Source organism: Mastigoproctus giganteus, chromosome 3 (genome assembly GCF_048544385.1).
Source record: "Mastigoproctus giganteus isolate SK-2022 chromosome 3, ASM4854438v1, whole genome shotgun sequence".
Taxonomy (NCBI): Eukaryota; Metazoa; Arthropoda; class Arachnida; order Uropygi; family Thelyphonidae; genus Mastigoproctus; species Mastigoproctus giganteus.
The window spans coordinates 217,122,371-217,139,325 of NC_143577.1; the positions used below are offsets into that span (position 1 = coordinate 217,122,371).

At 37.6% G+C, this 16,955-nt stretch overlaps 1 protein-coding gene across 1 annotated transcript in view; it reads left to right on the forward strand.

Annotated features, from left to right (window-relative positions):
- Positions 1-16,955, forward strand: part of RabX5 (RAS oncogene family member RabX5) — an 87,086-nt gene that overhangs the window by 38,706 nt on the left and 31,425 nt on the right. The window contains exon 6 of the mRNA XM_090370869.1: positions 13,856-13,920. Within this exon, the coding sequence (XP_090226995.1) occupies positions 13,856-13,920 (65 nt within the window). The remainder of the gene's footprint in view (positions 1-13,855; positions 13,921-16,955) is intronic.

Consider the following 16,955-nt stretch of genomic DNA (forward strand, 5'->3'; position numbering starts at 1 on the left):
AACTTAGTCAACTGTTTCTTTAACAGTTAACATCTTCCTGTGGCTCCATTTATGAAGTGAATGTTGAACTATTCTCATTTGTTCTACAAAACTGGCCCATTCCGTAAAATAAAGCTATTCGGAATTTTTAAATTTTAACAAATTTGTGCACACCTAGGAAGAAATAGCTTCAATTTGAGACCACTTCCCGATCGATCGGTTAAGCTTATCATTTGTATTGACTGTCGAAAGAAAATGCCTTCCATATTAAATATATAGATAAGAATTTTTCATGTAAATTAAACTTGAAACCAATAGTTACTGTGGAATTTTACTTAAACTTGTAAAGTCCTAACAGTGTAGTTCTACTAGCTTACTTAATTTGGAGTGATTCATTCAGTTGAATACCCCAGTCTTTGTCCAATGCTTCGTCCATACCTTAGAAAACAAACCAAAACAGAGCAGTGCAAGAAGTTGGAAGGAGAGAAATCTTTGTGTCTACACTAATTAACTTAAACTCATATTATGATGGAGTTGGAGGCAGGTGAATAACATGATGCTTGATATCTTGAACTGATGACCTCTCCATCAAACTTTCATAGGAATAATGTTTTAAAATTCTTGTTGACTCGCACACCGCATTTAATGTGGTTCTTAATAACTGTGTTTTTGCAGTTGTCTCATAAAAGTATAGGTAAATGTAAAATTAAATCCAAGCTTGAGTGGGCAAAGAAAGTATGTCTGCAGACACTTCATTTGTGTCAGTTCGTGTGATTCTCTCCCCCCCCCCCCCCCAATTTCCTCGATTTCTTGATCTTTTGCAACTCTCAAGTTATGAAGGTCCTGTAACTTTGTCAGGTTTCAAAGCTATAGAAAAGGGTGACTAACAAGAAAAGGTCTGTACTTACCAAATTCCTAATACAGTCTTAGTTATTTAGCAAATAATGATGTAATTTATAAGTAGTCAGATTGTACCCAATCCCTTATTATCAGTAGACCAGTATACAGGCTGGCCTCGATTAATGCGATTAATTCGTCCTGCGAGCGCAAAACGGAAACGCGTTAATCGAATATAATAATCAATAGGAAAAATTATAATTGGTCCTTGACCTTCTGGAATGTCCATAAAGAATTTTAAAAATAACTTTTAAATAACTTTTTAACTGTATAAAATGTAAATGAAAATAATTATGGAATTAAATGTTTATTGCATAAAACAGCGGTTCCCAAACTGCACCGCGGAATATTTTAAATTTTCGAGCTAAACACAGTGATACTCGACATCTGTCGAACACTGCGCAAACTACTAGCTCGAGGTAGTTCACAGTTTCAACATTTCTTATTAAGTTTTTGGACCTAACTACTAAACAGAACTGTTAGGCATTTCTTTTGGTCTGGGTGTGCCTTGAAAAAATTACTGAGACGCTAAGGGCGCCGTGAACTGAGAAAGTTTGGGAACCTCTGAGACATAAAATACACAATGAAGAAATGACTGTTTTGGAAATATTTGAACAGTGTTGACTTTCTCTCTTCATCAATCAATTTCCGATAGCCAACAACAGTCTTCTCTGGGCCCTGGCGAAATAAATATTGCAGAGAACCTTACCACCTTTTGTTTGAGGTTCTCTGCGATACGAAAGATTTCATCTAGTTCTTTTACTGTTATCTCCTTCGCGGTAACATTTTCATCTGGCTCATTTAAAAGTTTGAATTTTTAAATGAGCCAGATGAATTTAAATTTCTAAAATAATTTTTCTAAATATTTTTTAAAATTTGAATTTAAAAATGCAAATTTTAAAAATTTGAATTTTTAAATGCAAGTGTGCATTGACTTGATTAGCGGAGACAAACAAGTAACACATCTTCCGATGGTTAATGGAACACACCAAGGCGGGCAGCAGGCAAGCGTTTGTTTAATGCCTGTCCGACTTGCGGTAAGCTTATAACACGCTATTCAAATCATTTTCAACTATCACATAAAAAAAAAATTGTGTTAACTGGAAATTTGCATTGTGTAAAGTGAAAAATGGTATAATTTTTTCTAATAGCGGTAACTGAAAAATGCGTTAATTGAACTCGCGTTATGCAAGGCCTGGCTGTATATTCAAATGTGTTTTTTTTCCAATGCCAAGAGAACATTAATTAAGTAAGACACTTATTTGTGTAAAGGTTGGACAGTTTGTTAATAGCCTTAAATGATGAATTATTTGAGGCAAGTAGTAGGTAGGTAATAAATAAAAGACAAAATTGTTGTTTTTTTTTTTTTTTTTTTTTCTTCAAAACATTTGTGGAGAATGTTAGTGATGAGGTAATTAATGAAATGATAAAAATATATCTGAAATTATAAAAACGATTATGTCCTAATAATATATTCAAAAGAAGCAAGGCAGGGTTGTTATTTTGTTATTTTTTGTTGTTGTTTTTTTGGTTTTTAGGAGCATTAGCAACTAAGGCCATATTGCTCCGGGAATATGCGGTGGTCATTCCCTGACCTTTCCTCATCCTCCGTATTTGGTGGTAACGGGCTCGAACCCCAGTCTAATCAAGAAGCGTGTGCTACGTACTGCTGCTCCTTCCCACCTGGCTACGGAGGCGGGCCGGGTTGTAATGGCCCCAGGTGCCAAGTGAATTCGAGGTGAAGCGTTCCTATTGCAACTTAAATAGCAATCTTTCTCAGAGATAAAAGTTCCTCTTAAGTTATATCGTTTTCTATCAGCAGTTTCATTTATAAATCATTTCTACACTTGGAAGATCTCAAGTAAGAACAGAGGAAGGAAATTCACCTTTCTTTTTTGTTATATATATTACATTCTTTACTAACCCTTATAACCGCTTGGCCTCCTTGCAACTTGGCACTGCCACAAGGAGGCCAAGATGGTGGGGCCAGAAACCTTGGCAGAAAAATCCTCTTTCCAAGGGCGAAAAGGAGCAAACATGGCAAATACAGACCATGTTCACATGGAAAATGACAACCCAAAGAGACTGAAGACTGATTGGATGGAGCAACCTTTCCCATCTTTCTTAATCTTCCACGCTCTTAGTAACCAGCCTATGAGTAAATTGTCTCCCTTTGTTATACAGAAACATCTGGAGGGTATTGCAGGATCTCCCAAGATGGTGAAGAGACTGCAATCAGGAGACTTACTTATAGAAACCAAGAATCAAAGACATTCTGAAAAGCTTTTATAACTAACAAGTTTTGCTGGCATTCCTGAAAAAATATCTCCTCATGCAACCCTAAATTCATTCAAGGGTGTCATATCTAGTTGGGATTTATTAAATGTCACCAAGGAGGAAATAACCAAAAAACTGCAGGAACAGAATGTAATTGAAGCAAAAAGAATAATAATTAAAAAAGATAATCAACTGGCACCTACCAGAAATATTATTCTTACCTTCAATACACCCAACTTACCCTCCGCTGTAAAAGCAGGTTATTTATTTTGTCGCATTCGCCCCTACATTCCGAACCCTTTAAGATGCTGTAAATGCCAAAAGTATGGCCATTCTTAAAATATATGTAGAGGAATGGGGATCCTTAGACCACATAAAAAATGACTTCACAGCTACAAAAATGACCTGTCCAAATTGCAAAGGTGACCATCCTGCATGTTCCAAGACATGTGAAAAGTGGGAAACTGAAAAAAAAATAGTAAAACACAAGGTTGAGAACAAAGTCAGTTACCAAGAAGTGAGAAAACTAGTTGCACCAACTATAAACCAAAATATTACCTATGCAAATTCTGTAAAAAAATATCAAGCAGTTGCCGTTCAAACTGACGTCACAGTTCCTACTAATAAATCAATTTCTGATTGGGCTAGAAATGTCCTATCTGAGCTACAACCAACTCTACACAAGCAACAATCTAAGACCACAGACCAAGCAAATAATACTCCTCTGACAATACCACCTCCTCCTCTAGAGATTGATTGTGGGGTGCCTCCGTAGCCAGGTGGGCAGGAGCAGCAGTGCGTAGCACATGCTTCTTGATTAGACCGGGGTTTCGAGCCCGTCACCACCAAATACGGAGGATGCGTAAAGGTCAGGGAATGACCACCGCATATCCCAGAGCAATATGGCCTTAGTTGCTAATGCTCCTAAAAAACCAAAACAACAACAAAACAACATCTAGAGATTGCTACCATATCTTGTATTACAAACTCAAATGCTGTGAAAAATATTCAGGACACAGATGGCACATCTGTATAAATATCCATGCCGAAGAAGAAGAAATGGACGCTGGTTGACCAGTTTTCCTAAAAAAAGACAAACAAAAATTGGAACGTCATAAACCTTCAAAAAGCAGTCAGAATCAGCTCCATCAACTAAACACAAATAATGCCTTGTATTTTACAATGGAACTGCAGAGGCTTTCGTTGCAATACAGATGATATCCAAGATCTAATTAATCGTTATTCTCCAGTTGCCCTTTGTCTTCAGGAAACGTACCTAACCTTGCAAATTTCTCCTTCGATAAAGAACTATTGCCTTTATCGAAGAGATCGAAATACAGCTAATGCTGTCCATGGTGGTGTAGCAATCCTAGTAAATTCAAAGATCACAACTAAACATATACCACTTCAAGCGGAAATAGAAGCTGTTGCTGTTCGTGTAACTCTCCATATTGCAATAACACTTGTCTCAATCTACCTACCGCCGAACGATATTTACTATTAAAAAGATCTTGAAGACCTCTTCATACAGATACCTCCACCTCTCTCTATATTAGGGGATTTTAATGGCATTGCTGACCCTGTCCGTCTAATTTAGTATCACCCCTTATGGGGTGCTACTAAATTAGATGGATGGGGTCAACTAATTGAAAGCTTTTTAGATGCACTAAATCTCACCATATTTAATACTGGTGCACCCACGCATGTACAGCTCCCAACTGGATACAACTCAACAATGGATCTCTCAATTTGTTCTCCAGTACTGGTTCTGACCATAGAGTGGTATGTTATTAATGATCCTATGGGTAGTGATCACTTCCCACTTGTATGCTACCTATTAATAGCACAAACTCCTCTAGCTCAACCCTGCAGAAAATGGAAATTTGCCCGAGCAAACTGGGCAAAATTCCAGTTATTAATATCTTTCAATGAGGAAAAAAATCCGCCTCGATCCTATTGATGATGTGACAGACATTAATATCTTTCGATGAGGAAAAAATCCGTCTCCATCCTATTGATGATGTGGTTTCAATACATCACGTCGCATCTCCTAAATATGGCTAAAGACACAATACCATTATCAAATCCCCCAGGCCGAAAGCATTATAATTATTGGTGGAATGAGGAATGCACAAAAACAAAAAATAAAGCCTGGAATTTGTTTCGACGATACCCAACGACAGCCAATCTGATAAATTATAAGAAGTCAAAGTCTTTCTTGGCTTGCCTTTGGGCAAGCCAAGAAAGAATCCTGGACCCATTTTGCATAAAGCATTAACAAAAACACTGACACCAAAATAATATGGAAAAAAATTTAAGACAACTTTCTGGTAAGTTTCCTACCATACCTCTTCCAGTCCTTTTCCTGGAATGGAGAGATCTATCTATTCCTTTAGATATTGCTGTTCTGAAGTGCTTTGGGCAACACTTTTGCTGAAGTCTCAGCTCATTCAGCTTATATTCCATCATTCCAAAGAATTAAAAATACTTCAGAACAGCATTCTATTAACTTTCAAACTGCTCTCCTTCTGCCATATAATAAACTTCTGCAATACTCTGAACTCTTGCCTGCCATTGGAACAGCTCACAATGGTGCTGCCGGACCAGATGGAATCTTATGTCATGCTGCAACATCTTGATGACAAAGCTTTGCGCCTCCTCCTGGTCTTTTACAACCGAATTTTTCTAGAAATGTTTATCCAGCTTCTTGGCATCATTCTACTGTTTTGGCATTCCTAAAGCCTGGAAAAAGATCCAACCAATCCCCATAACTATAGACCAACATCTCTCTCAAGCTGCCTCAGCAAAGTACTAGAAAAAATTGTCCACAGTAGACTCGTCTGGATCATTGAGTCCAAATAGTTAATGAGCCATAGTCAATATGGCTTTCGTCAAAACAGGTCATGCTTGGATCTTATGGTTAAGGCTGAATTTGCCATTCGTAATGCCTTTGTTAAACACGAATATCTAGTAATAGTTTCAATAGATATAGAGAAGCCTTTTGACACCAACTGGCAGCATGGTATACTTATACTTAGAGATCTTTACTCTCTTGGTCTGCGGGGCAACCTTCCTATATTTGTGAAGAATTTTCTACATACTAGATCGTTTCAAGTTCGATACCAACATGCCTTTTCTGCAACTTTCATTCAGGAAGGTGTTCTGCGGGGATCAGTACTGAGTGCCACTCTTTTTGCTCTTAGAATAGATTCCATCTCTAAACAACTTCCAAATACTATAGACTTATCTTTATGCAGATGACCTTTCCATCTCCTGTCATTACCAAAACATGAGATCTATTGAACGACAGCTGCAGATATCACTAAATAAAATATAGCAATGGGCTAGCATCAGTGGCTATCGACTTTCGCAGCAGAAAACAGTTGATATCCATTTTTGTAGACAGTACAAATTTCATCCGGATCCCGAACTTCAAATGTCTAATATCTCTATCCCAGAAAAAAGTACGTACTGCCTGTTTTTACATTATACAGGGCATTAATCAGATCCCATCTTGATTGTGGCGCTCCCGTCTATGATTCTACCAGAATGAGTGCGTTACGCTGGCTTGATCCAGTTTAACACAGTGCATTGAGGATTGCACTTGGTGTATTCAGAACATTGCCAGCACATAGCCCTTACATTGATGCTCATGAGCCCCCACTATCTTTATGTATGAAATCAGTATTGCTAACGTACGCTGTCAAGATACAAAGTTGTACCTCACACCCCGTTCAGTCGTACCTTTTCAATCCACCATTAGAAACCCTCTACAGAAATAAACATAGCCTAGTAAAACCAGCTGGTCTGCGCCTTCCTGAACTGATGCAGGTTTGGAATGCTTCCATCCATTCCGTACAACAGGTAGCAACTTGTACTCAACCACCATGGGTTCCACCTCCTATACTGACCTGTGACACTTACCTCTGTCAATGGGGAAAGAATATGTTGCAGGCTTCAAATGTCAGACAACTTCATGCTGTTCACAATCAAAGATATATTGATTTTTCTCCAATATAAACAGATGGCTCTAAATCTAATTCAAATGTTGGAGCAGCCGCAGTGTTTCCGAATACCACAATTTCAGCATCCCTTCCATCTGAATTCGGTATCTTCTCAGCTGAACTATATGTAATTAAATTAGCTTTAGAAAATCTCTGTTCTGACTATTCTTTAAAATCTGTTATTTACACTGATTCCCCCAGCTCAATCTTAGCATTATGTAATTCTTCAGATAAAGTTCATCCTGTTCTTGATGAAATTAGAAACTTGTTACTACAGATTGAAAAATGCCACCAACAAGTCACCTTCCGTTGGATTCCAGCACATTCTGGTATTTTGGGCAATGAACTTGCCGACAAAGCTGCAAAAAATCCAATCACCTTAGATTTAACTAATATCCCTGTTCCAGCATCAGACTATATACAAATCGTTCATGATGCATGCCTATCAGAATGGACAACAATCTGGCACTCTCAAACTAATAATAAACTCTGGCAGTTTAAACAGGATTTGAAAATTTGGCACTCCAGTGTCCGTACATCAAGACAAGAAGAAGTAGTCCTTTCAAGGGCAAGAATAGGTCATGCTCATCTAACCCACTTTTATTTACTCACAAGAGATGATCCACCACAGTGTTCACATTGTTCTATAAATCTGACTGTTAAACACACTCTCATTGACTGCCTCTATTATAGACAAGACAGAACATCAACCCTGCTATCACTGGTAAATCTTGATAAACCAATAACGTTAGAGAATGTCATTGGTGACAAGGCAAATATTTTTGAATTTTTCAAGTACCTCAAGCAAACTGGACTTATTAATCATTTCTGATTTTTCATATGAAAAATTTCTCATATCCTTATATTATAAATGAATAGGTGCATTATAGCCACAGCAGCTTATGCACCATCAAACCCCCATAACAACAACAACAGCAGGGTTGTAATGATTTTGAAAGGCAATTCCTATTGTGGCTGTAAGCTTAGAAGAATATTTAACTATTCTTTTTGATAGCATTGTGGATGGAACAGAGAAACTACCCTCCAGTTAAATCTTTATAGCCATGATATTTTTCTGGTGTCTCCCCTCCCCCATACAGTGTTGTAAATTGTAAGGACTGGAATGACAGCTAAATTTTTTTCTTAAATGGCTACTGAAGTTTATTTATTGATTATTGTGTAGCTCACAGTATTATTCCAACAATAACCACTATTACAAATTACAAAAATTATTTGAATTTCAGCACTCGGACCAAGACTTATTCAGAATTTTAAAGAAAAAATATCATAAATATTGAAGTGCATCCAGGACAGAGGAGATGCTCTTAGAATCGGTTTCATGCAGGCTATGAGAATAGCCAGAAAAGCATGTCATGCTGTTACTGAAAACACAATTGCAAATTGTTTGAGGAGGATGTAAATGTTCCAGGTAATAACTGCCATATTGTCATTTCGGATTTGGGTGTAAATGAAGCAGTTTCATTTGGCAATTCATTAAATGTTGACTGCGATTCTGAAATTTTTAATACAATATAATATAGTGCTGTAGCTGCATAACTATTTACATAATATGCTTTCAAAAAGTAGTTTACCCAAAAGAGTTTAAAGTAGTCACCTAAGATTTAGATTTTTTTTTTTTTAGTTAAAATTTTTGAGGGTTTTTTTTTTTTTTTAATGAAAACCCCAAACACGAGACGTATTAGAACCTATAGTACTTAGTACAATGCTTGGGTTGTAGGTTGAGAATACAAAAGAAGATATTTGTTGACATATGGCGCCTCCGTAGCCAGGTGAGAAGGAGCAGCAGTGCGTAGCACACGCTTCTTGATTAGACCGGGGTTCAAGCCCGTCACCACCAAATACGGAGGATGCGGAAAGGTCAGGGAATGACCACCGCATATCCCGGAGCAATATGGCCTTAGTTGCTAATGCTCCTAAAAACCAAATAAACAAACAAACATTTGTTGACATTAAACATGAACATCTGTAGACTGTCATTTTCAGGAAATACGTATGAAGGAAGGTTGTTCCAGAAAACAGCAGTTGAATGAATAAACGAGAAAGATGAAAAGTTGGTTCTGTGAGTTTGAAGTTGGACAGTAAATGGATGTTGGCTGGTGGCAGCATGTGTTCAGACTGCTTTGAAAGAGAGAGAGTGGGAATTAAAGAAGCCAGAAGAACAGTGCCCATGGAAGTATCTGTAGAAAAGGCATGCAGCAGAATGTACATCTATGAGACAAAGAATAGAGAGAGACTGTTAGAGATGAGTCATTAATTAATCTAACTGCCCTCTTCCGAATGAAATTTAGAAACCTGAGAAAGGTTTTGGAGGCACAGTCCCAGATGTGGGAACAATATTCCATGGTAGGGCAGATTTGCGATTTGAACAGCTGTTAAGAAGAAAAGTAATGCCAAGAGTAATAGAGAAAACCAAGTTTTTTAGATGCAGATGAAGCAATATTTGTAATGTGCTTGTTCCAAGAGAGATTAGAAGTCAGGGTAATCCCCAAAAGAGAGATATTATCTTGCATAGAAATCGGAGTGTCATCATAGCATCATGACCTGGAGCTTTCAAAGATAAGCATAGGAGCAGAAGAATTCTCTTTGCAAGATATAAGACAAGACTGAGTTTTAGAAGGATTGAAATCAACTAAGTTGTCTTTGCCCCACTGGAGAATTACCTGGAGATCAGCATTTAAGGAATTGGTAGCAGATTTTCGAGAAGTTGAAGCTGATTGAGCAGGGCAAGGTTTCTCAAACTGGAAAGTGGAATGCAATGTGCTATCATCAGGAAAACTATGGATAAGATTTCCGATCAGTGGAAGAAGGTCATTAATATACAAGAAGAAAAGAGTGGGGGAAAGAACTGAACCTTGGGGGACACCAGCATTAGTGGAGAAGTTAGAAGACAGAGAGCCATTTACCATCACCCTCAGTGAGCACTCAGAGAGAAAACTGGATAACCAATTACAAAAAACAGTTGGGAAACCATAAGATGGAAGCTTGTTTAGAAGACCTTTATGCCAAACACGATCGAAATCTTTTGAGATGTCAAGAGCAACTGCTTGTGTTTCATCGAACTTTTCCATTGAATTTGTCCATAAATGGGTAACATGAGCCAGAATATCACCAGTGGATCGACACTGATGGAATTCATACTGGCGATCATTGATCAGACGGAAGGTTTCTAGGTAGTTTAAGAGATGGTGGTTAATTGATTTTTCCATTACTTTAGAAAGAGTAGAAGTAATTGCAATGGGATGATAATTGGATGGGAGGGACTTGTCACCCTTTTTAGGAACTGGCTGGATATGAGCAAATTTCCAAGCAGAAGGAAAAACACCTTTTGAATAAGAAAGTAAAAAAAGGTGGCATAGAACAGGAGTAAGTTCAGGTGCACAGTTCTTGAGAACAAGTGGAAAAATACCATCAGGACCTGGAGCTTTCTTAGCATCAAAATTCATCAAAATCATTCTGACATCCTTTTGATGGAAGTCCACAGGAGGCATTAAATGGAGAGTGTTGAGAATGGTGGGAGGTGTTTCACCAAGGTCATTAATACATGAGTTGGAAGAAAAATGGGATGCTAGCAGTGCAGCTTTATCCTTGTCTGAAGTGACAATGGTACCATCTGGTTTTGACAGAGGTGGGCAAAAGTTGTGGCCAATAGCTTTGGCAAGAGACCAGAATGCTCGGCTACCATTAGGGCAAGAAGCAAGTTTTCTACTCTTAGCTTGTTCAAAATCTAGTTTGGACTGATTAATAACTGCTTTACAATTGCGAGCTTTGGTGTAGGCAGAAAATGAAACTGAAGAATTGGAAACAAGCCAATTATGATATGCAACATTCTTCTCATGAACAGCCTTAGCACATTTATTGGAAAACCAAGGTTTAGATAAAGGACGAGATTTTAAAGTGGAGTATGAAATGAAAGATTCCATTCCTACAAGAATAATTTTCCGACCAAGGAAAAGAAGAAAAGAAATCTTGCAGGTCATCCCATTTTTGCATTCTTGTAATGCCAAACAATATGAGGTTGGAAATAGCCAAGAGATAAAGGCTCCATTGAAGAAGAGACAATCACCAAGTTGTGATCTGAGGTGCCTAAAGGACCACTCACTTCAACTGTGTGCTTAGAAGGGTTGTTTGTGAGAAAAAGATCAAGCATGTTGGCTGTATGGTTAGGATTGTCTGGTATTCTGGTAGGTAAATGAAAAATCTGTTCGAGGTCATTAGTAATAGCAAAAGTCTCAGCATCTCGACCAGCTGTGTCTGTGTGACTAGAAAACAGAAGCCAGCTGGAGTTGTGAACATTAAAATTACCAAGGAAAATGACCTCACTGTTAGGAAAGTTGGACTGGAAAAAGTCAAGTTGCAAAGAGAGGAAGTCAAAGAGTTCCAAGTGATTAGTGGAGTTGGGACAACGGTAGAGACAAAAGATGAATTTGACAGAACGAGGTAGAGAGATTTTAAGCCAGAGAAGATCGAAAAGAAGAGATTCCAAATTACCAAGTCTCTGACAGGGAATATTGGAACGGTCATAGGCACAAGTACCACCTTTAAGGCGAAAGGACTCATACGGTGAATAGTCTCGGCGACTGAGATTCTGTCAGAAAAGTACAGGGGGTTTGGCAGACTGTAAGTGGAAATGAATATCATTGAGATTAGAACTGAGACCACCTATATTTGCGAAATAATAGTGAAATGTGTGAAATATTGTGGTAAAAAGATGTGTTAATAAGGACTACTGTATTTTTTTTTTTATGCAGTAACTTCATTTTTAATGGAAATCAGTAAAATGTTATAAGTCAAATTTTTGTCAAATTAACTCAGTGGTTTTCATTTACCTCCCTCAAATTATTGGGACCTTATCTTAGAACGAACTACATCAAATGATAATGATTCCTGTGTTATGTTGAAATTATAAGCAAAAAAAGCAAAGTTTGATGACAAGAAAGTCTTCGTTGTCCCTAAAGAATTCATTATTCTAAATGTCATAAGAAATGCAGATAATTTCTGTTATTTGTACTTTTTCTGTTTTCAAAATAATTGGATTATCCTATGGATTACTGTCTGTTGTGACTCCTCACTAAGGTATACACCAAAAGGACAGAATTCATGGTGTACCTGGTTCCTGGGCAATGCGACTGCATCACTTCATTCACATAGATCGTAATTCGATGTCAGTATGAATAAACATCGTGTGTTAACCAACTTTGAAAGAGGGATGATAATGGGTGCCCATCGCATTGGTCACTCTATTGCAAGGTGGTACAGAAATTGCACAATCCCATTTAAAATATCATATTCTTGACAATATCAGGAATATGCTATTTCTGGAATAACATCTCATCGTGGACAGTGCTGTGGAGGGAGAAAGGTGGTAGATGAATGTGGCTGTTGACATCTTTCTCACATTGTTTCAGCCAACCAGAGAGGGACAGTGGCACAAATCACTGCCGACTTCAACGAGAGAGTGCCAAAAACGTCTCCACCAAGACCATCAGGCAATCATTGGCCACAATAGGTTATGAGAGCTGCCACCAGAGTCCTATTGCTAACAACAAGACACAGGACTCTACGCCTCAACTTGGATGATTGGAGATAGGTCTCTTGGTCCAATGAATCACGTTTCCAGTTATTTCAAGCAGACGGAGGGTGCATATCTGGCAGAAACTGCACAAAGCTGTGCACCTGTCATGTCAACAAGGAACTGTTCAGGCAGGTGGATGGTCAGTAATGGTCTGGGGAATATTCAACTGGCACATGTTAGGAACTCTGGTATGTTTGGACGCATCTCTGAACTGTCCAGGTTACGTGTCCATCCTTGCAGACCATCTGCATCCCTTCATGGTCATCGTGCACCCACAGGGCAATGGACTCTTCCAGCAGGACACTGTGCCTCCCCACAGAGCCATGGTGACTAGAAGCATTCCGCAGCGTCTTTGGGATGCTGTGGAACGGTTCATTTGAGTTTTGAATCCTCTACCCAAGAATGTGACAGAAATATGTACAGTGGTGCAGCAAGCATGGATGGAAATACCTGTGGAACACTTTCGTGAACTAGTGTACTCAGTGCCTTGCTGCATGACTGCTCTTATCCGTGCGAAAGGTGGGCCTGCGTGTTACCAGGTAGGTATTCCATGATTTCTGTCCACTCAGTGTACTATACCAGTGGAAGGAACCGAGACATTAGAACTTAAGCTATAATCTGGCGGGGAGAAAGTGGGTGGGGATGTAATATAGTAAATTTAGAATTGAAACAAAAAACTTTGTTCTAATTCATTCCAAATTTTCTCTCTTGCCCTTCTTGGGGAATTGGACTAATTTTAACCATTAATAACAGGGTAATGGGTTTTTGACTGCTGATGTTGTTTCCTAATTATGATTTTATGGATTGTTTTGTATTGTAAAAGTGTGTGAATGTGTAAAATATATAGGATGCTCCAAAAAAAAAAGTTAATACATTTTGACATGCTTCCACTAAGTCCAGGTGCTATAGTGTGAGTTTTCATTAACCCTCCAAATGGTGTTTTTTTTTTTTGTTATATCAGATGGTAACAGGCGATATTGCTATACCTATTTACAAGGAACTGTATGAATGAAGACTTGTTTTTTTTAAGTATGACTGCTCCCCCAGATTTTTATGGCATTTCTGGTTGACTCACTAGTTTAGTAATGATTTTTTGCTTTTTTAGATGGGATACAGCTGGTCAAGATAGATTCCGATGTATAGCAGCTGCTTACTACAGAGGAGCTCATGGTAAGTAATTTTATTTCACTTTTTATGTGTTGAGATATGTTAATTTATATTAGAAGTTATTCACCAAGAATCTTTGCATATGATCTGTTATATGCAATGGGTGTAGGCATTGTTATACAGATCCTTCCGAACTATCAGCCTTCCATTCGTTACGTATCTCAGTGCTGTCCCATTTCCTATTAGTTCTTTTGACCTAGAAAGTAAGCTCTGTTTCTTCTAATGCTTGCTTGACACAATTAACCAACCAACCTGCTGCCTCTAGGCCTGTTAGCATTTATTTCTGCTTCAATCTATTTAGCTAATTTCTCTTCTCCCATCCTTTCTACATGCCCATATTTAAGTTTGCTCCTCCTGCATCTGATTGTATATTTGTTACACCAATATTTTCTCTTATTGTTTGTGATATAGTTTTGCCGTTTTCCATTTATTTTCTTTAAAACTCATTTCTGAAGGCTCTAATTTCTGATGAATTCCTTTGATCATTACCCAGCTCTCTAGGTATTTTCTAGAACAGTGCTTCTCAAACTTTTTTGGATCACCGCTCCCCTAAAAAAAGCCCTCGCCAAGGCTTTTTTTTAGCCAACCAATATAAAGTGAAGCTAAATAACTGAAATGAATATTTGTCTGTTTGCCTCCAAAAACGTAAATGCAGCCCTCTGAATTATAAAGAAAACTATTTACTGCACTTTATTCCTTCTTCATAAAAAATTACAACTACATAAATAAAGTCAGTTATAGTCACTTAAATTAAGTCATAAAAATTAAAGTTAATTACATAAATAAGTCATGATATTAATGGAAATAGTTAATTATATTTTAATATTTAATGCGATGGATGAGCTTGGTGGAGATTTATTAGCTTATCAATATTAGGTTTAATATCTGTAAGTAGAAATCGTAAATCGCCACGTTTAACAACATCCAGACAATTTCTTTTGTCAGCAATTGAGATACAGCACTGAAACCGGTTTCAACTAGATATGATGTTGGAAAAGAAATAAGTAATTTTTTTTACAATTCCCCACAATGCAGGATAATGGTCAGGGATTTTCTTTTGTAACCAAAATTCCTGATATGAATTTTGAAATTTTGGTTCAGTTCAACTTCATTTTGTAACTCAATCAATTCTTCTTCTACAAAACGTTCACCATCGTCATTATTTAAAAAAGGATTTATAACCCAATCTGGAATTTTCAAATTAAGATCTTCGAACCTTTCCTGCATATCTCTGCACAACATTTCTAGATGATTACAAAAAGTTAAGAGTTTCATCGGCTATTTTTTTCTTTTTTCTCTATTTCCAAAAGATTTGGAAATATGCGCAACGTTTGGAAATAGCTTTTTATGCGCAATGCATAAAAAGCTCTAATTTTGAAATAAATGCTGAAATTTGAGTTTTCGCCTTAATGAGAGTTACATCTTGTCGTTGTAAATGTAAATTCATTGAGTTGACCCTAGTAAATAAATCTGCAAGATAAGCAATATCAGTTTTCATTTTCTTGTGGTCATTACTAAGGTCGTTGTTCCTATCTTCAAAAAACTCGACAACAGTATCAAAGGGTTCATAAAATCTGTGAGACAGTTGCCTTTTGACAGCCACTGAACCTCGGAGTGAAGTTGCAATCGTTCACAGTCTTCACTGTTTTGATCGCAAAACTTTCGAAATATACGATCATTCAAAGAATGTGCTTTAATTTTGTTTATAGCAGTAATAACAGTTCGTAGAGAATTGTGCAGTTGATCACCAAGTTTTTTCGCAACTAAATGCTGACGGTGAATGGCGTAATGAACAGTAATAATATTTGGCACAGCATTTTTTAAATAAGCCATAAAACCCTTGTAACGGCCAATCACTGATGGTGCTCCATCTGTTGCACAAGCAAGTACATTTGTAAGTGGAATTTCCCTGTCTTTAAAAAAAAACTTTTCATTAACCTGAAATAGATTCTCCTTTGGTATACGTTTCTAGATATCTTGCAAATAATAATTCTTCATTCAACTTTTCATCTTTTATAAAACGTACGTATGCTAGTACTAAAGATTCGTTACCTGGCAGAGTTGATTCGTCTATTTGTAAGGCAAATTCCGTTGTTCGTAAAATATTGCATAGGGTATTTTCTGTGTCTTTGGCCATTTTGTCTATCCGTCTCTGAACTGTATCATTGCTAAGTGGAATAGATTTTATTATATATTGCGTGGTGATTTGGTCAAAGCAATTAAAGGCACGAATTATTGCAAGCTGCCTGTTACACACAATCATACCTATCACCCCCCTGTCGCCCCCTTTCATGCCTAATGCCCCCGTGTCTGGGCAGAATTGCAAACACTTTCAAATTCAACCCTAATTCACGGCTTTTTTTCAACAGTGACCTGTACTTGTTAAGTAATTCTGCCGATCTCCTACTCTTAATATCATTAGTGCCAATGTGTACAACTATATCACCTTTTGTGCCCTTAAAAGATGATATCTGCTCTACGTCATCAACCTTTGCCCCTGGCAGACATACCCTGGTCCTGTTCCACATATCCTTTTTACAAAGCATGTTCCCCGTTTTCCTGACAATAGTCACCAGCAACTACTAGTTCCTGTGGGACCAACGCATTCTGCCTTGGGGGTTGCTGCTGTGTTGCGTGATGACCACGTGCAAGCTCTGGCATTGATGAGGGAAGCATGGAACCACTAGTGGTTCCATGTTATATGTATTAAGAGGAAATGCAGACTTATGTGATTCAATGCACTGAATAAGTTCAGATTTCAGTTTATGTATGGGAAAAAATATAGTTATACAAAAAACTGTCCCTTTCAGTCATTTCAGCAGGTTTATTATTTTTTTTTTTTTGTTGCTTATACGTCACAGGAATAGTTTTATTTTCTGAACCATATAAGAAATGTACTACTAAAAGTTGCTAAATGGACTAATTTTTTAAGTTTGGCCTGATTTTGGTAACCATGCAAGCATGCATTTTGTGCAACTGCATGCTTGCATGGGCTCTGGAGATGGCTCTGATTGTAAACAACTGGATTGCCCACTTAA